The sequence below is a fragment of the Sinocyclocheilus grahami genome, unplaced genomic scaffold (genome assembly GCF_001515645.1).
Source record: "Sinocyclocheilus grahami isolate Dianchi unplaced genomic scaffold, SAMN03320097.WGS_v1.1 scaffold21.1, whole genome shotgun sequence".
Classification (NCBI taxonomy): Eukaryota; Metazoa; Chordata; class Actinopteri; order Cypriniformes; family Cyprinidae; genus Sinocyclocheilus; species Sinocyclocheilus grahami.
In genome coordinates this window covers 1,984,474-2,004,817 of record NW_015505200.1, presented here as the reverse complement: position 1 = coordinate 2,004,817, position 20,344 = coordinate 1,984,474, and the positions used below count along the sequence as shown (strand labels likewise).

The 20,344-nt window shown below is 37.6% G+C and overlaps 1 protein-coding gene and 1 pseudogene across 2 annotated transcripts; both read left to right on the top strand.

Moving 5' to 3' along the window:
- Positions 1-104: 104 nt before the first annotated feature.
- Positions 105-5,758, top strand: LOC107556958 (protein lifeguard 2-like). 2 transcript variants are annotated; one of them, XM_016240229.1, is made up of 12 exons: positions 105-184; positions 1,452-1,614; positions 1,740-1,873; positions 2,351-2,415; positions 2,506-2,559; positions 2,670-2,720; positions 2,863-2,902; positions 3,030-3,067; positions 3,253-3,340; positions 3,424-3,519; positions 4,527-4,580; positions 4,664-5,758. In XM_016240229.1, the coding sequence occupies exons 2-12, from the start codon at positions 1,458-1,460 to the stop codon at positions 4,808-4,810; spliced, it is 924 nt and encodes a 307-aa protein (XP_016095715.1). In that variant the 5' UTR covers positions 105-184; positions 1,452-1,457; the 3' UTR covers positions 4,811-5,758. The 2 variants fall into 2 exon arrangements, with proteins under 2 accessions (XP_016095715.1, XP_016095722.1); XM_016240236.1 differs by having other exon boundaries at positions 111-184; positions 1,455-1,614.
- Positions 5,759-7,861: 2,103 nt separating this feature from the next.
- LOC107558224 (tetratricopeptide repeat protein 19, mitochondrial-like) lies at positions 7,862-12,425 on the top strand (annotated as a pseudogene).
- The last annotated feature ends 7,919 nt before the right edge of the window (positions 12,426-20,344 follow it).

The window sequence follows — 20,344 nt, the reverse complement described above, 5'->3', positions numbered from 1 at the left end:
TACGTTTTCGCTGTGAAATAAAATATTTAATCAATATGTTCAATAATCAGTACAGTACATTTTGTTAAAACGGTGCATGATTCGCGTTTATCATTTCCGGAAACACCGGACGTACGTCATTACATGATTGAGTACATTGTTTTCACTTGGGAATCTCGAGTATCACATTAGCTGTTACAGTAAGGTAAGTTGAAATACAGAGCTTAGTTTATGACTAATTAATTAGAACCTACATTTTTAAGTAATTTCTAACAGCCATATTCTTATATGCGCAAATCATTTGTCGTCTCATACACGACAGACTGGGCTTGAAAAGTGTAATCGATGCTAAGCTAAGCGCTGTCGGCATGTGTATCAGTCCTGTCTCTGCTCCTGACTTTAGTATAACGGTACTCATTAGGACTAATAGTTTCGGATGAGAGACTGTTGTGCGGTGTGTTTGACAGCTCTACAGTCACTAGCCAGATCAATGTCTAAACTGATGTTCAATGTTTATTGTTGATAATAACCGATAGATAACACTACACTTTTGACAATACAATTAACCATGTAAATACTATTGTTCATATTTGATACAATGATTTCTAAAGCCTCTAAATTATCAGCATGATCACCACTTCGTTGAAGAAAAAAATTAATTCTACACAATCTACATGCCTTCTGTCATCTGATTGCAGATTCATACTTTTTTTAGCAAGAAAATTATACTTTTTTTTTTTGTTTAATTTTAAAAACGTGTATTTTTGCAGTGAAAACTTTTTATCATTTTGAAAAGTAAATGTAAGAATACATTTTATATTGATATTAATATTTCAAAATGAACATTTACGGCACTGAAGCCATTTAAGTTGGCTTGATTATCCATATGTTTAAGTGTGAGTATTAAGGCTTTTGAGGAATGTTCTTATCTCTCAGTCATCATTGTATTGTATTGCATTATATGTTTTGCCCCCATAATAAATACTACAGAGTGTTGATCATATAACTAAACATTTAAATATAATTTTACTAAGACATATTGTTAGGAGATTTAGAGCGACAACTAAAATTTTAACGCTTTTTTTTGTTGTTGTAAAAAGTCTGTTATACTGTTACAAGCTATCAGAAGTTCTTTTAAATTTTGTGTAAAGGTTCAATAAACTCTTCCATTAAAAAACATTTGGACTTATATGTCAGGCTTTACAGAGTTAATTTATAAGCATTATAATCTGGTCAGTTGAAAGATAATTTTATAAAAGCTCTACTTTAACCTTTCTGTCTGCTATTGGCTTAAAACAGGAAAGGATCCAAGTGTTAGGTTCGTAATGAATTCATGTGGTGAAGAGTTGCAAAGTTCCATTGGTGTTGGGGTATAAAATATTAATGCAAGCCAGGGTGCTCAAGTATCAGATCTAGTTGTGATTCCATCCTCGGATGATTTCTTTCATTGTGTTAATGATATTGTTTTACAGTAGACCATGAGTTTGCCAGCAGCCCCACCCAGCTATGCTGAAGCTACAGCAGGAGATAAAGAACAAGGAGCTGGTAGCTTCACTTATGCCTCCCAGCCGCCCCCAATGCCACCCCCAACCATGTCCATGCACCCCAGCTGGGCTTATGTGCATCCTGGCCCAAGTAAGTGACAATCTATTATAATATCTCTGGCTATAGATGCAGAAGTTTTGGTAAGTATGGAACATTATCTTTGATGTCTGTCTTCTCTGTTTGAACAATGTTAATAGTGCAAAATGTGTGTTTAGGTCCAGGATATTCCAATGCATATGCTGCAGACATGTCCTCACCCTTCTCTGACCCGAGCTCCAGCAGCAGCTTCGATGGGCTCAGTGGAAGCAACTGGGAGGACAAGAATGTCCGCCGTATGTTCATCAGGAAGGTGTGAAAGTCCTGATTCAACTGTTTTTGGAAAGGGAAAATGTGTCAGTATTTCAGATGTTACAAAAGATCTCTATTTCAAATAAATGCTGTTCCTTTTAACTTTATCTCCATTTCAAATGTATTGCAGATTTCTCAAAAATATTAAGCAGCACTACTGTTTTCGACATTGATAATAATAAGAAATATTTCTTGAGCATCAAATAAGCATATTAGAATGATTTCTGAAGCATCATGTCACACTAAAGACGAGTAACGGCAGCTGAAAATTCAGCGTGGGAACTTCTGCAGTTACAACTTAAAATATATTAAAATAGAAAACAGCTGTTTTAAATTGTAATAATATTTCACAATATAACGGTTTTAGAGTATTTTTAGTACTGTCTTGATGAGCTTAAGAGATGTCTTTCAAAAACATTAAAAAAATCTTACCTACCTGAAAAATTTTGATCATGAAAAGCATGTTTTTCTTTGGCAGGTGTTCTGTATCCTCATGGTTCAGCTCATGGTCACATTTGGTGTGGTGTCACTCTTCACATTTTGGTAAGTCATACACGCATCAGAGTACATGACAACCCCATTATATGCATTTATTGCACTTTTAAAAGAAAGCACTGTCACTGTCTTTCACAGTGAGCCTGTCCGGAAGTTTGTACAGTACAATCGAGTTTTCTATCTGACCTCATAGTAAGTGACTGAATTATACACTGTTCTGTTTCCTCATTAGAGGGAACTTTCGGGACTTTATGTTTGAATTATGTTTACCCTGTTAGTGACACTGCTTTGTTTTTGTCCAGCATGACTTTCATGGGAACATACCTGATGCTTGTATGCAGCACAAATGCACGGTAAGAAAATAATTTCTTCTTGTCTTTGAGTTTGAAACCAACATGTGAGATGTTTGCTCACGTAGGAGATGTGTGATTTCAGGAACTGTGAGCTTCTTTAGCATACATCACTTATCTATCAGTGTTTGTGTTTCATCTACAGACGAAGATACCCTACCAATATGATCCTTCTAGCCATTTTTGTAAGTAATCTCATTCATTTGAAACTTAAATGATAGTAAACACTAATTTATAATAAGTATCCACTATCATTTAACCTTTTTATCCACCAGAAAAAGAAAGGGGTGAATATTCTTGTTTTATTTTCAGACTTTGGCAATGTCCTATATGGCAGGCATGCTAGCCAGGTAAGATAAACTTTATATTTAAATGTAATAACTTATTACACTTATTGTATTCTATTAATTTAAAACACGAAGCACTGTTAGAAGTGAAATATTCTTTATAATGATTCTTTTCATTTTTTAGCTCTTTAGAATGTTAGTGTGTATGTGTTGAATTTGCAGCAATCTCACTCTTTTTCTATTTACAGCTATCATAATACCAAAGTGGTGATGATGTGTGTGGGCATCACAGCACTGGTGTGTTTGGCCATCACACTCTTCTGTTTCCAATCCAGGGTGAGATCATTTTGTCCTAAATGGCTTCTTTCAAGTGCTTCGTTTATATGTCATTTGATAGAGTGAGGTCTTCTGTCATCTAGGTTGACTTCACCACCTGTCATGGATTACTTTTCTCCCTCATGATGGTGCTGATGGTCACTGGGCTTCTGCTGTTCTTCACCGCACCATTTGGATATGTAAGCTGCTTGTAAACCCTTAATAGATATGTAATCACTATTATGCTGTGCCATAATCACTTTTACCTTTATCTTTTTGAAATATCTACACTGTATCCACCTTATTTATACGGACGCAGCCAATTTAATGTGTCTGGCTTCCGGTGTTATTCCCTTCCAGCTACTTTTAGCTGTACAAAATAACTCGTTTTGCTGCTTGATGTTGCAAACTGGTGTGTCTTACCATATTATTTTAATGTATTAGTTTAATTATGAACACACTGGTTTGTAGTGCAAACAGTTTTACCATTTACTTTGTTATTCTTCTCGTTATTTTCCTACAGCGGCTAATGAACCGGAAGTCTCGCACATTCACAGAAAACGGCTTATTTCCGCGTTGAAAAATAAGGTGGATAAAATGATCAGAATTTTAATGGTAAACGACTCTAAGAATGCTGCACTCTTAAGAAAAGTCCGTAGAAATATGGCCCAATGTACTGTTAATATGAAGGAATTGTCTATATTGATTTTTTTTTACAGGTGTTTCACCCATAGTTTGAATTACACTTTGCATTGTGTTGTGTTTTAGGGTCGAAGGAAATGTCTGTAAATTTAACTGTAAATGTACTGGTAATTTTAAGCCAGCATATTATCCGTTTTTCTATGAATTTGTTTCTTACAATGTACGGTAAAAACTTGTTAATTGGTTATTTCTGCTTGTGGAAAAGCTACTTGTTGTGACCTTCATGTTGTGATTCATCATGTGTCTTTCTCATTACCTCCTGTGTTTTTTGGTGGTTGTCAGTATATTATAAAGGTACAAAAGAGATTATAGGTTGGTATATTAACATTATACCAGTTAATGAAATACAGGTTTTTAATATAAATGTAAGTTTTTTTTACCTTTTTTTACAGTGAAGTTGTGGTAACCACACCTGCCACCGTTTATACAGTGTGCAGTATGCATTCCCAGTGTGTTCCAGTGCAGTGTTGTCAACTTAAACATCTGCTTCTGTCTGTGGTTTTAGATACCCTGGTTGCATACTGCTTATGCTGGATTTGGTGCTCTGGTTTTCACTCTGGTTAGTACCCTTTAACAATGCAATTTCGTCATGTTTATGTGCTTCATACAAGATGTAATTATCTTCTTTTTGTCGTGCTATAGTTTCTGGCATTTGACATGCAGCTGCTGCTCGGCAACAGGCGGTACTCTCTGAACCCAGAGGAGCATGTGTTCGGAGCCATCTGCCTCTACATGGATGTGGTCTACATATTCCTTTTTTTCCTTCAGCTCTTTGGGAGCCGTGAGTGAGGTGTTCATGCTGTGCCCAGGCTTTAGCCTTTGTCCGCTGTTACACACACATACACACACACACACTCACACACCCTTCTCAGTTACTCCAAGGTTTGGTGAGGAGCGAACAGTCTTCCTTCATTCTGTGTGGCAGTTGAAGTTTGATGTGTGCTGTTGTTTTCCTTCTGGTCATGGTTAGGCAGCTCTTTGCACACCTTGTATGCACCCTCGCTGCAAGATAACCATGCTACCAGTCAGATATACACATGCTGTTTAGGGTAGACAATCACTGCACATCATTTTTGTATTTTCAGTTCAAGTGATTTGAAAAACCCTAGGCCATCTGCATTAAATAATATTTAGAATTCCAACATACAATAATGAGAAAAAAAGTCAGTGTGTGTTTGAGTGTGATTTAGTGGGGAATATAGTGACGGTACTTAATTGTCAATGGATATTATCCCTTCATTTGCACGTTGTATAGTTGAAATCAATCTTAAACTTGACAGGCAGCTCTTTGCCGGCGATCACTACATGTATAACAGTCCTTTCAACCTGAGTTTTGTCAATCAGCAACATTGTGCCGTGAAATTATACCAGAGCTAGAGAGGCCCTTATGTGACACTTTAAATTGCTTTTTGTGCAATAATCTGCTCTTGACTGGGGACAGAAGCTGGAGCTTACAAGTTGCGGTTGGTAAATATTTAGTGCCTGTGAATGCTGGTTGATAATGAGGTTTCGGTGTTGTTGTATGCAGCCAATGCAGATTTATAATAAAAAAAAATTCTGTGTGCCAAATATAATTCTGTCATGTGACAATAGCAGAGATTTTAAATGCGGCACTTGGTCCAACAGGTCAGTCGTGAGGTCTGCAATGTATGTCTATAAATTGCCTCGTAAATTAACTCGTAAGTGTGTGATGCTTGGGAGTTTTTGCTCATTTTCAAGACACTTGATTGCTTTTATTTTTGAAGTTTGATGTGTGCTGTTGTTTTCCTTCTGGTCATGGTTAGGCAGCTCTTTGCACACCTTGTATGCACCCTCGCTGCAAGATAACCATGCTACCAGTCAGATATACAAATGCTGTTTAGGGTAGACAATCACTGCACATCATTTTTGTATTTTCAGTTCAAGTGATTTGAAAAACCCTAGGCCATCTGCATTAAATAATATTTAGAATTCCAACATACAATAATGAGAAAAAAAGTCAGTGTGTGTTTGAGTGTGATTTAGTGGGGAATATAGTGACGGTTTATAATATCCATTGACATACTTAATTGTCAATGGATATTATCCCTTCATTTGCACGTTGTATAGTTGAAATCAATCTTAAACTTGACAGGCAGCTCTTTGCCGGCGATCACTACATGTATAACAGTCCTTTCAACCTGAGTTTTGTCAATCAGCAACATTGTGCAGTGAAATTATACCAGAGCTAGAGAGGCCCTTATGTGACACTTTAAATTGCTTTTTGTGCAATAATCTGCTCTTGACTGGGGACAGAAGCTGGAGCTTACAAGTTGCGGTTGGTAAATATTTAGTGCCTCTGAATGTTGGTTGATAATGAGGTTTCGGTGTTGTTGTATGCAGCCAATGCAGATTTATAAAAAAAAAAATTCTGTGTGCCAAATATAATTCTGTCATGTGACAATAGCAGAGATTTTAAATGCGGCACTTGGTCCAACAGGTCAGTCGTGAGGTCTGCAATGTATGTCTATAAATTGCCTCGTAAATTAACTCGTAAGTGTGTGATGCTTGGGAGTTTTTGCTCATTTTCAAGACACTTGATTGCTTTTATTTCTAATTTTCTAAGTCACCTTGGAGCAAAATGTTTTAGATACTGAATTGTCAGGTGCTGACTTAATTGAAAAGAGATGACTTATTACATTCAGAAGAGACAAAAGATGATATAATGTATTTTATGATTTGTTTTAAGCACATAGGGCTTATTTTCCATGGGCTTTAATATACTTGTCTTGTCTCTTAAGAACTTATAGGTGTAGAGAGTGTGTTGATATTTTAATTTGGAAAACCCTACTTAATTCTGAAAACCTCAATAGGTTTTTAGGTCATTTAAACCACTATTGACATTCCTCTTTGCTTGCAAATTAAACTGTTTCTGTAAATTAAACATTCATCTTTTTGATTGTTTGGTGTTTGATTTGTCACCGTGAAAGAGATTTGGGTGGAAAGCCTCACATACCCATACACTTTATTTCTTGATTTAAGGCTATGCTAACCTACAATGTTGTTGCTGAAATAAATGGCAGTTTAAAAAAACACAAATGTATGTATTTTTCCATATGTATATTTCACACATGCAACTTTGTTCCTTTTTAGAAGAAATGTATAAAGGCTTTACAGACATTGAAAGCTATTTTTTCAGAGGAAGGATTTAAATTTGAGGTGATCTGTGTAATCTTTTGTGCAGTTCTTATTGTTCATGTGCATATTAAGTGTGAATGTATATGGATCACCCTATGCCTTTCCTATTTCTCTCTCTCTCTGTGCACTTCTGTGTCTACAAATGAATACGTGTAACCTGTAATTACTGCATGATCTGTGGTACAGAGACCCACTGTGTGCTAATTTAGAACTGAAAAGCATTCCCTCTTTTTTCTGTTAAAATACTAATGGCCAGTGGGTGATAACAGGATATTGTGCTGTTTTGTAACCTCATCTGTGCTTTAGTACAATAAATAAACAGAAGAGTGAATAATAAACCGGTGTGTCTACTTTGTGTTATTCCTGTTATGCAGTCATTTAAAAAAGTACCTTAGTAATAGGTCAAGAATTTTCATCTGTAAACCTGCTCTTTATAGTTTATTTTTAAATGATTATTTTAGGGTTAGGGTTTGTTTGTTTTTGTTTTGTTTTTTCAACCAAAATTGTGTCACCCTGGAGGATGAGTGGCCCTTATTAGTTAATTACACATTAAAACAATATTTCTAATTGTGATATTAGGATTAATTTAAACAAAGGTGTTTGAAATATTTTAAAATGTGATAGTTTGAAAGTATATAAAATGTATAGAGTTTATATTTTTATTAATAATATTGTACTACAGGAATGACCCGTATGTTTGAGTGCATCTGAAGTGCCAGGCATTAAGATAAATTAATAATAATATATGAAATCCACATTCAATGCACAATGTAAAATGTAAATAGAATTTATATCCAAATTTGAATAGAAATAAGGTCACATGACCACCACGCCTGTAGTCAGTGCATATTCACAGAAATATGGCTCTGAGTGCGCTCTTGCTGTCGACAGCTGGCTGCACAAGTAGCTCGTTTAAAGCACAGTGTTAACGACTGTACGAGAAATATATGCGGTTCTAGTTGATCTTTAGCAAGAATCAAATCGCTGCATCTGCATGCGCCGGCTGGTGTGTTCGTGCGGTCGAGCCGCTGGCGCAGAAGGTCATGGCATCTGTGTGTCAGTGAGAAGCGTCACTCAGGCACTGCGGGGGTCTAGGGGTCAGCAGCTGGACTCTTGCGTGGGGTGGCATGGGTGTGAATCAAAAGCATTGGTAGCTGCATTTGATGCTGTCATAACAGCGGTTCATGATATTTACGTAATGTATAAACCACATCAACGCAGGATAAGCTCCGTCTGCGTAATGATTAAAATATTCTAACAGTGAGATTTGCTTTTGCAGCAGCCTTTTCGCTTCTTGGAAGCTCTGATGAGAGGACTGAAGAACAAAAACTTGAGGACGAACTTATTCTGCTCTTGAAGAAAGCCAAGGTATCCTGTGATGCTTTACTGAGTCCTCTTTATTGACACACGGGTAACACATTAAGACATTAATGTACCTACATTTGTTTACCCTAGCGTAGTCTGAGACCACAATGAAAAAAGAGGGACAAAGCAAAGGACTAGATTTTTTCAGTTCACATTATTGCTACATTGTTACTCTGATAATATATTTTGTTATTAAATAATTTGTGTTACATATAAATATATAAATGAGAAGCATGTTCAGTAGTGGTTTCAGATTTCTGGACTTTCCACCAAAAAAAAAAACTCTAAAATGTGGGAATACTTCACCCAAAAAAATTTAATTTACCGTTAGGCCATCCAAGATGTAGATGAGTTTGTTTCTTAATGGGAACATATTTGGAGAAAATTGGCATTAAATCACTTGCTCGCCAGTGGATCCTCTGCAGTGAATGGGTGCCGCCAAAATGACAGTCCAAACAGCTGATAAAAACAATCCACAAGTGATCACACAAGACCAGTCCATCTAATGTCTTGTGAAGTGAAAATTTCAGCAAATTCTTTTTAATTTTTGGGTGAACTATTCCTTTAAGGCTGGCATTCACTACATGACTTTTCAAATCAGGTTTTACAACAATTTACAAGTAGGCATTATTCACGTGCAGATTTTGTAAATGGTTGCAGAGAAAAAACTGAGATCATCAGACTGGCTCTGACTTTCAGAAACTAGCAAATTGTTCCAGTCATTCCAGTCTTCAATATTTTTTAAAATGACTTTCATCATATTTATTTTTGAAGACTGAATGTTACTCCATCACCCTTCACAGTACAGCATGATGATTGGAGAACTGGATGCTGCCAGTGGTAAAAACACTAGTACATATATCATATAGTCATAGTTATTCAATGAATATGTTCCCAGTCATTTTACAAGATCTTCTGATGTGACTAACAGTTTGTCCCATTAAATGGTATTGTGTAATCTGCTTCAATCCCTGGTTCACTGGTGCCAGTGGTTTCTTACACAAAGCTGTTCGACTGGCACATCAGATGCACAATAATGATGCCATCATTTACACATACAGCCTGGTATGTTGTTTTCTGACTTTGTCCTTCTTTTTCACCTAGCCCAGTCCATTTTTTTCTCATTGTTAAACAGAAAATTGCAACCATCAATAGTATATATTAGATGACAGAGAAAATTAAATGAGAGCATTATTTTGTTTAATGTTTCTGTAGCTTCACAGGTGGCGAATCTTGCCTTTGTCCAAGGTCAGCTGGATAATGTGAGTAAGGCTGATGGTGATCTTCCCTCTGCCCTACTCCACTGACTCAGTACTCAACATTAGAGCGTACATCAGTAGTGAGCGTCAGCATGTGACTCTATTTGTTGTTTTTTTGTTGCAGGCTGAGAAGCTGTTCAAAGCAGCCATGAGTTTTATGCTGTCAGGAGGAACACCACAGGTAAAAACACTCTTTTTTTTGCTGATTCCTTAATTTCTGATTTTCTTAATTTTGGTTAACTGATTATCCTATAAACCAAGCAAAAACAATGAGAAATGCAATCATCCTCAGTCTGTTTTTATACTGCCTGTACTCATTTTATCTCAATAGGATGACAATGCAGTGATTGAGATGTCGCTGAAGCTGGCCAGCATAAATGCCACTCAAAACAAGTGAGTTCTGGTCCTCTGCTGAGAGAGTGAAAAGAGGGAAAACACTAGTTATTTGACCTGTTAACCTCTGCACTGTTTAGTAACTCAGACTTTTCATTTTCAGGAACGAATTGGCAGAGCATGGCTTCCAGTTCTGCACAGAGTCTTTAGAGGCCAAGATTGAGAAACAAAAGGAGTTTCCTCCAGAAAGCCTGTCAGGTATCACATATACCTCAGAACCACTTTCAGTTTTGGCTGTATGTTAAAGCAAACAGATCATTAGTGTTTGTTTGCCAGTGTATTGATCTCTTACTATATGTTTGGATTTCAATTAGATGAGGAGCGCAAAGACACCAGGTTGCTGCTCGGTCTTAGTCTGGATGCAAGGGCGCGTTATTTGGCAGCTAATCATTGTTTCACAGGTGCCTGCAGAGATTATCAGCAAGCGCTGCAGATCTGCCAGTTGGAGCAGGGAGAGTCCCATCCATAGGTGATGTTTCCTTTGTAAGATATTACACACTAGTACATATATCATATAGTCATAGTTATTCAATATGTTCCCAGTCATTTTACAAGATCTTCTGATGTGACTAACAGTTTGTCCCATTAAATGGTATGGTGTAATCTGCTTCAGTCCCTGGTTCTGATGAGTGACCTGGCGACCGTGTTAGACCTGCAAGGGAAGCATGATGAGGCTCTGGCTCATGTGAAGAAGGCCTTTGAGCTTGGACAGGCAGCGGGTCACCCTGATCAACATGTGCTGCTTGGGAATATGGCCGGAATTCTGATGCACAAAGGTTCAACTGATCCCGTTACCTCCATTGATGTTTACATATAAAGGTTTTTAAAAAATGAATTGCACAAATCACATTAATTCAAATATTTTCATAAATAAAAAGTATAAATTATAATATTTATATAATACTAAAAACACAACATTATATATTATATACATGTCAGTAAGATTTTTGTAATGGTTTTTGAAAGAAGTCTCTTCGCATGCGATGTCAAGCCAAAGCTCAGGATTTATGTGCGAACACTATACGGTCTGTTCGTCAAGTTGCAACTTGACTGCTCACAATCTATGTGCGAAATAAACATGTGGGACCCCTGAACCCGGAACTGTGTAGCCTCCATCGCTTCCGTCTGTGCGAGTTTAGGAGTTTAGGGCAGTTGGTTCGTAGCTCTGCTTCAACTGCGATACCCTCTCGAGGGGCTTCAGAAATTCATCCAACCATCCCACTGCTGGTCAGGAGAGGCTAACCGATTATCGGTAGATCTCAAATTTTAAAATGCTGATTTGGTGCTCAAGAAACATTTTTTATTATTATTTGTGATTAAAACAGTTGTGCTGCTTAATATTTTTGCAGAAACAGTGATACATATTTTTCCAGGATTCTTTGATGAATAGAAAGTTCAATAGAACAGCTTTTTTTAAATGTATTTTTTAGTAAAAAGTCTTCACTGTCAATGTTATGCGTCCATGCTTAATAAAAGTATTCTTGAAAAAATATTACTGACCCCATATGTTTAAAATTCGTACTTTTTGGTTGTGTGTGTGTATGCATATTGTTTTATAATTAAAATAAAATTTTCTCAGGGATACACAGTTGTGTCACTGTTGTTTGCCTTTTGTTGACCAGGGGAGTTTGAGGAGTCTGGTACACTGTACCAGGAAGCTCTGGCTCTGGCACATGCAGCAGGAGATGGAGAGGCCATAGAGCAGCTTCAGGGGGGGCTGAAAGAGCTGGCCAGCAGGAGAGACGGGCAAACGGACAGCAAACCTGAGGAACAGGAACTTAAGGAATGATCCAAATGATGCCTGTGCACACACACACTCCTGGAAGTATAATATACTTCAGTTGAGCACAACATTTTAGACAAATAATTCAGTTTTGTTCAACAATATCGTCCTTAGCAGGACCATGATCCTCCAGCCATGAATATTTGTAACATTCACTGGTTATACTTTTTGGTTGTGTGTGTGTATGCATATTGTTTTATAATTAAAATTAAATTTTCTCAGGGATACACAGTTGTGTCACTGTTGTTTGCCTTTTGTTGACCAGGGGAGTTTGAGGAGTCTGGTACACTGTACCAGGAAGCTCTGGCTCTGGCACATGCAGCAGGAGATGGAGAGGCCATAGAGCAGCTTCAGGAGGGGCTGAAAGAGCTGGCCAGCAGGAGAGACGGGCAAACGGACAGCAAACCTGAGGAACAGGAACTTAAGGAATGATCCAAATGATGCCTGTGCACACACACACTCCTGGAAGTATAATATACTTCAGTTGAGCACAACATTTTAGACAAATAATTCAGTTTTGTTCAACAATATCGTCCTTAGCAGGACCATGATCCTCCAGCCATGAATATTTGTAACATTCACTGGTTGCCATTTCACGTTTTAAAACCATAATTCTACAATGCACAACATACATTGTCTAATGTCCTTTTTATACATTACCTCCCATTAGACATATTTTTAAGTATTGCTCTTGGACTGCAATAAATGATTCCTCTGTAAAACAGAATCAGGGAAGATAATAAGAGACTGATGAAGAAGAGAAGTCAGAAATTCAGTTCAGCTCATTGGTCTTTTGAAATATTGTGCAATGAAACATGTAATAATCTTATTTAAAGCCAACTTGTGTTGATGTGAGAAGCGATTTGATAAACGTGAACAAAATGTTTGTTGTTGTATTTTTTTATGTTGGATCTGACACCCTAAAACCTGCAAGTGTTCTCAACTGCAGGTTAATTCAGTAAAAGTCATGCCCTGTAGAGGTCAGCATGTGCTCACATTTCCTAAAGATCATCCAAGTGTTCTTAAACCCAAAAGATCAGTAAATCCAAAATGTTGAATTGAGGAGTGCATTTTTTAAACATGCAGAAACTTAAGTTCAGTTTCAGTTTTTCTTTATTTCATTTCTTGAAGGTATTTTGGTTGTGACATTTAGACGCAATACATGAAAGGGAAACATAATTAAACCCTTAAATATATTTAATTTAACTTCCTTATATCTTTATAAATGTTAGCATTTACTTTCTTGAAAATCTGTTTTACTTATATCTTTTAATGAAGTTGTCTGGTGCTGTTAAAGATGTGCGACCGAAGCGAAGCTGGTGCCTAGAAGGTTCTCTGCTGTTTTTAGTCTGTCAATTTAAAGGAGAATTAGATTAACTTGGTTACTTAATAACTGGCCTTGGATCCTTTTCACTCTTTAAACCATTAGTCAAATGTTGGTCTTATTCTCTGAAGATGATTCTTTTTCCCAATCCCAATAAAAGAGTTAAATATTCTCTCATTCGACGGTAAAAAGACCTAAAAGATTCAAATCAGCAGCTCCATCTGATCTGTCTCTTTCACAAGAGATATTTTCAGAAAGTGCACCAAGAAGAGCTGCTGTGTCATCATGTTCCCAATGTATTAGAATCCGCACATGATATTTTAAACCTGTAATTATTAATAGTGGGAACAGTGAGGGCTGTCCTAATAAAGGAGAAGGGCTGCATTAAGGCTGGGTGCTCTGAGTGTGGTCTTGTCATGCCTGGGTGGTAAAAGATGCAGTGGGAGCATGAGGCTGAGATCAACGTGACTCAACTAGTAATTGAGGATCTCATAGAATGTGGCTCATCAGATAAAAGCAGCTCATATTTTCATTCAAACTCAAATCTTACATCAATCTAGGGGGCATGAGGTGGGACAAAAACGTCATATTGCCAAAGAAATCAATGTTGCGAGTCATGTTGTGCAATGCATTTAGGCCTTCAATCTTTTCGCCTTTTGACTTAAACCTCTCTTAGGAAAGTGCAATGGGAATTGGAAAGATACATAAACATATCAAATGTTTTTAGCATGGGTTTTGTGGTTTGAGTGTCCAAATGCTTTTTAGGGCTGCTGAGTATATAGATATTCATTTCTGTGTATCCTTCCCTCTGAATTATCTCAATGAGCATTGGTTAATTTGTTTATTCCGGTTTTCAACTAAAATAACTTCTCTTGCTCCCTGCCCTCACACTGGTTAGCAGTCACGTGAACAATAATTGCTAGTTTGTCAAGTCTGAGGGAGGAAAATGACGATTTACATGAGCTTTCTATTGTGCTGTGATCACTTTCCTCTCACCGCATGATTTCATGTGCTCTGACATGCTCACGCTATGACTGAATGTTGTCTGTTTTTGCAGTTCACAACATGTTAACATGCAGAAATGTGTGTATATGAACAATGTGAAGCCAGGGTTACATTTTTTTATGAAAGCCCTACTGCTTCTGTAAGATGTAAGGTTTTTAGGTTTAAAAAAAAATTCAGATGTTAATTTTCCCCCATGTCTTTTTTATATCTCCTTCAACAAAACCTCATTCTCATTTTTGCAATTCACTAATTTTTTTTGTTGTTTTTTTTACTTTTGGACTACGACTGCTAAAGGATCTTGAGATATAACATAACAACAGAGGAACTGTTCACCCAAAAATTCAAATCTGTTTTAAATGTACTCACCCTCAGGCCATCCAAAGATGTAGAAGTGTTTGTTTGTTCATCTGAACAGATTTGTAGAAATTTAGCTTTACATCACCAATGGATCCTCTGCAGTGAATGGGTGCCGTCAGAATGAGAGTCCAAACAGCTGATAAAAAATGTAATCCATACTACTTTAGTCCATCGATTAATGTCTTGTGAAGTGAAAAGCTGCGTGTTTCTTTGTTTAACCATTCACTCTGCCGATTCCATTGGTTAAACAAGTGATGTAATGCTTAATTTTTCATATCTGTTCTGATGAAGAAACTCATCTACATCTCGAATGACCTGAGGGATTAAATAAAAAGAGTACATTTTCAACAAATTCTTTCCTTCAAAGCAAAGCTTTTCACATACCAATGAAATGTCCAATTTGCACGCATATTTGTCAGATATGATAAAATAATTTTGTGAGTTAAAAAAAAAGAAAAAAGAAAGAAGAAAGCAAAAAAAGCAAAATGAAAGTAGTGTTTACCTAGTCATGTGACTTCAAAATGGTGGCTAGAAGTAGATCAACTCATATTAAAGGGGTCATATGATGCGATTTAAATTTTTCCTTTCTCTTTGGAGTGTTACAAGCTCATGTTGCATAAAGAAGATCTGTAAAGTTGCAAAGACTAAAGTCTCAAATCCAAAGAGATATTCTTTATAAAAGTTAAGACTTGTCCACGCCCTCCTAAAACGGCTCCTTTAAACCTGCCCCCACATGTCTACGTCACTGTGTGGGAAGATTTGCATAACACCGCCCAAATGTTCACGCAAAGAAAGAAGGCATAACTTTTATTCTCGCTGTAGTATTGTTGCTGCCGCCGGCGCCATGTTGTGGAGATGCTGTGTGTTTAGTTGTGAAAGCGAAACTACTTTGGTTAGCCTTCCAAAAGAGGACGGTATCCGCTTCGTCATGCCTAGAGCTGATCCGTGCTGGTCGCTGAGGAAATACATCAACTTTGCGCTGTGGATCGCCGGATCGGCTTTCACCGTGGACGAAGCGGAGTCCAGCCCGGGGTCATCACATGTGGTTTCCGCACGCCCGCCGGCCGCACCGTTCTCAAGCCGGCCTCCGCTCACTCAAGCCCGCTGTGTGTGACGCATTTTATGGAAGACTGTTTCCTGAACCTGCAGAGTAGCATACAATGGGTCTGTGCTCAAAGGCTGTTCTATAAAGTGGGGCAGTTCCAACTTTGCAAGGACAGTCTGGCGCTTCTGACTCACAGCCTCACAAATGCAGACATGGTTTTATGTTCAACGCAACACGTAAAAAGACAGTATAAGTCATTATAATTAGTAAATATGTCCCCACTGGATGCAACAAATGCCTCGTTTGTAATGAGTTTTAATGGGTTTGTCTCGTATGTGAGGGCCGTAACATTTCCGTCACACGTTTGAGGTATTCAGCCAATCACAACGCACTGGATAGCTGGCCAATCAGAGCACACGTCGCTTTTCAGAATGATGAGCTTTGTAAAAATCGACACGTTTGAGAAAGGCGGGGCATAGAGGAGAAACAATAATGTACATTATGTGGAAAATAATGTTTTTTTTAAACCTTAAACCTCATAAACACATTGCATTACACCAAATAGCTACACAACATAATGTTCTTTTTAGCAATGTCATATGACCTGTAAACTGTAAACTGAACCCCATGTACATCATTTGGTTACATTTTTGGTTTGGTTACATTACATCATTAAAGGTGCATCTTTAAGTTCCTTGTGGGTAAAGCATATAATGTGATTCAATCTTTCATCCTATGTAAACCTTAAAAGATAAATCAGATTTGCATTTCACCTTTTATTTTTGGCTAAACTGAACTTGTTCTCAAACAACTGAGCTATTAAATTAAGTTTAACATACTGGTAAACACAATATTTGCTGCATTTCCTTTCAAACAAATGAGTAATTATCCTGGATATAATTATACCAATAGCTTACTTCTCTCAAAAATATATATATTTTTTCCACACCTTTCAGTGTAAAAAGCCATCATTTATGCTGAATCAGAAGCCTTTAATTGTCTAGATAATTGTAAAGCAGGTCAAAGGATCCCTATTTATTAACAACACTGACGCGATAGTTCCCACAGAACACCTGCACAAAGGGTGGTCATTTTTCATTCTGCTCCACTCTCATCAATATTCTTTACATGTGTATGGTCTAATTATATATTATCATCAGCTATCGCATGATTATTCTGTGTTATTCTGTGTTGGAAAAGAACCGCTTGTTTATTTGCTACTCTTGTCATAGTGATTAGATCAAAATTTGGCAATAATGTTAGTCGCGTATTCCCGAGCGTTTGGTACTGAACAGGTTTTGCTCCCAGACGGAGCAGACGACATGAAGCGCGGTCATTTGCTCGACAGACACGTGCGTTGACTCGGTGTGTGAGCTGAACTCGTTCTGCAAATGCATTTGAAGGTAAATGTACGGTGGCAGAGAAGTGCTAAACAAATCACAATTCTGAAAACAAAATAACAAATTACAAACGCAAATGCAAGTCTAAAAAACTAAATAACAATTCAGAAAGCACAACAACAATTCAGAAAACATTATAACAAGTCAGAAAACACAATGACAAATTCGAAAACAAAATAACAAGTCAGAAAACACAAAGACAAATCCGAAAACAAATTAACAAGTCAGAAAACACAACAACAAATCAGACAAACCGGAAGAGGTAGGTATAGTTTGAGACAGTGCCATTGGTTTGGGATTACTCACCGCTGACTGGACGGTGAAAAATTTTTTTTTTAAAGTGAAGTGACATGTGGCCAAGTATGGTGACCCATACTCAGAATTAGTGCTCTGCATTTACCCATCCAAAGTGCACAAACACAGCAGTGAACACACACACGGTTGTTCTAAGTTCACTATGTGCTGATCTATCATAATTACCTCAGCAGAATACGTTTTTTTCCTGAAAGGGCACAGCAGAACACTGATGGTAACTCAAGCTAGCATTGACCCCTGACATTTTTTGACTAAAGTTGACTAAATTGACCTTTGAAGTTACAAGGTACCTGCTTGGGAAGAGCCACATGTGCATTTTTGTAAGCAGGGACAATTAGTCACCACCAGTATATACAATAGATCAGATGTGGAGTGCACACATGGGCTTTAAACAATCGGTTATTTGTTACTGATAAACTCTGGGAAGAAAGAACAAATTAGGTGATTTATTAATAATTGAAATATACATTGTTTCAGGCACAACAGGTTAGAATAAGAGGTCTATTTATTCTCCAAATACAGTTCAGAGATGCAGCTGTGTGCTTTACTATAGCAGTAAACAGCTGTGTGGTTGAAATAAGTGCTGGTTGATGCTACAAGTATTTAATATGGATTATTCAAGCAAATTAGTCAATTTATTGTTTTCTCAAATATTAACATTAAAGGGAAAGTTCACCCAAAAACTTACACATTCATGTCAAACCTGTATAACTTCTGTGGAATGCAGAACAAGGTATTTTGAATGTCTGAGCGTTTTTTTTTCTATCCATCCAAAGTCAGTGGGGTCTATTGTTGTTTTAGATCCCTTTGACTTTCATTGTATGGGCAAATACAGTTGAAACAAAATGTCTTCTTTTGTGTTCCGCAGCAGAAAGTCAGTCATGAACATTGAAATTACATTTCAAGTCTGAAGTCAAGTCTGAAATGACATTTAATTTTTAGGTAAACTATCCCTTCAAGATCAACTAGAATCACAAACTCATTTCATATTTACATCAAAAACAAGTCAAGACTATCAGAGAAACAGTGATGAACAGAATGGAGTGTTCGTGCAGGTTAATATTTGTGCTGTGCATTTGTAATGCGACTGCTACGTTTTGCACTTCTTCCCCAGGGATTTAAAAGCTGACCAATTAATCACAGGCACACACCATGCACCACTTGTATATAAAGTGGCTCTTGAATGCCCTATACAAAAAGTTGACTGATTCTTCATGAGAAAGCATGCAAAGGTTTCCAGACAAGATCTGACTGACACCTCTACCTCCTTACAGTTGACTTAGAGCGAAATCATCTTTTTTAAAACACAAATATTTAGCATTTGGAAGACTGGACACCTCTTGCATGACAGGTGAGTATTTTTTCCCCCTGTATTGCTGTGCACCACTGGAATAATCATTTACTGAACCTCCCTTCTACTGTGAGTATGGTATCTTTTCATAGCTACATTTTTTTATGTATTTTTACTTTTTAATGTATTATTGTAGGGTGGTCGATGCTCAACCTTCAGATCCGTTTCTAACCGGTCGTTTTTGGACCGCAACTTGTGGATTGTAGTCATGGTCAATATTTGACTTGAGGTTGACAAAGCGTGCAGCCCATGCTATATGTTGGGGATTTTGTTGAACATTTAACATGTTTTCTTCGCACGGTAGATGAAGTCCAGACAGGTGGTGAGGTCGGTAATCATTTGAGCTCTGAAGCTCAGTCATAAATGTTATCGTGTTTTTTTTTTACACAACCAGTCAATGCTGGTGGGAGCGACGCTGCTAACGAGCTGGGTGCTCTGCAGGCAAGAGATGTCAATTGTAAACAATGCAGTGTTGATATTTCTCTTTTTATTGGCAATAATGTTAGTCGCGTATTCCCGAGCGTTTGGTACTGAACAGGTTTTGCTCCCAGACGGAGCAGACGACATGAAGCGCGGTCATTTGCTCGACAGACACGTGCGTTGACTCGGTGTGTGAGCTGAACTCGTTCTGCAAATGCATTTGAAGGTAAATGTACGGTGGCAGAGAAGTGCTAAACAAATCACAATTCTGAAAACAAAATAACAAATTACAAACGCAAATGCAAGTCTAAAAAACTAAATAACAATTCAGAAAGCACAACAACAATTCAGAAAACATTATAACAAGTCAGAAAACACAATGACAAATTCGAAAACAAAATAACAAGTCAGAAAACACAAAGACAAATCCGAAAACAAATTAACAAGTCAGAAAACACAACAACAAATCAGACAAACCGGAAGAGGTAGGTATAGTTTGAGACAGTGCCATTGGTTTGGGATTACTCACCGCTGACTGGACGGTGAAAAATTTTTTTTTTAAAGTGAAGTGACATGTGGCCAAGTATGGTGACCCATACTCAGAATTAGTGCTCTGCATTTACCCATCCAAAGTGCACAAACACAGCAGTGAACACACACACACCCAGAGCAGTGGGCAGCCATTTATGCTGCAGCGCCCGGGGAGCAGTTGGGGATTCGGTGCCTTGCTCAAGGGCACCTCAGTCATGGTATTGAAGGTGGGAGAGAGCACTGTGCATTCACTCCCCCCACCTACAATCCTTGCCGGTATGAGACTCGAACCCACAACCTTTGGGTTATGAGTCCGACTCTCTAACCATTAGGGCACGACTTTCCCACAGGAAAAAAACAGCCGAAGAACCAGCCGAAGAACAGCAGAGTCCTGGTAGAAAGTTCGGAGACTGTATTTAACTGTAGCTCAATTTAAATGTATTGTATAAATTGCCCTTACTATGGAATTAAAAATATGGAATGTATATTTATATTTAGTTAAAAGTGGCTGTAAAACATCAGCTCTAGTGGCGCAGATGGATAAGTGCTTGATGTTGGCTTTTTGACGCGATTGATTCGTGTTCGATCCCGCCTTTTGCCGAACTTTTTTTTTCTCCCT

Excerpts from the sequence above, each read along its gene's own strand:
- LOC107556958 (XM_016240229.1), top strand. The coding sequence starts at position 1,458 with ATGAGTTTGCCAGCAGCCCCACCCAGCTATGCTGAAGCTACAGCAGGA. Across the intron at positions 3,068-3,252 it reads ATGGCAGGCATGCTAGCCAG|CTATCATAATACCAAAGTGG; the intron begins GTAAGATAAACT and ends TTCTATTTACAG. Across the intron at positions 3,341-3,423 it reads TCTTCTGTTTCCAATCCAGG|GTTGACTTCACCACCTGTCA; the intron begins GTGAGATCATTT and ends TCTGTCATCTAG.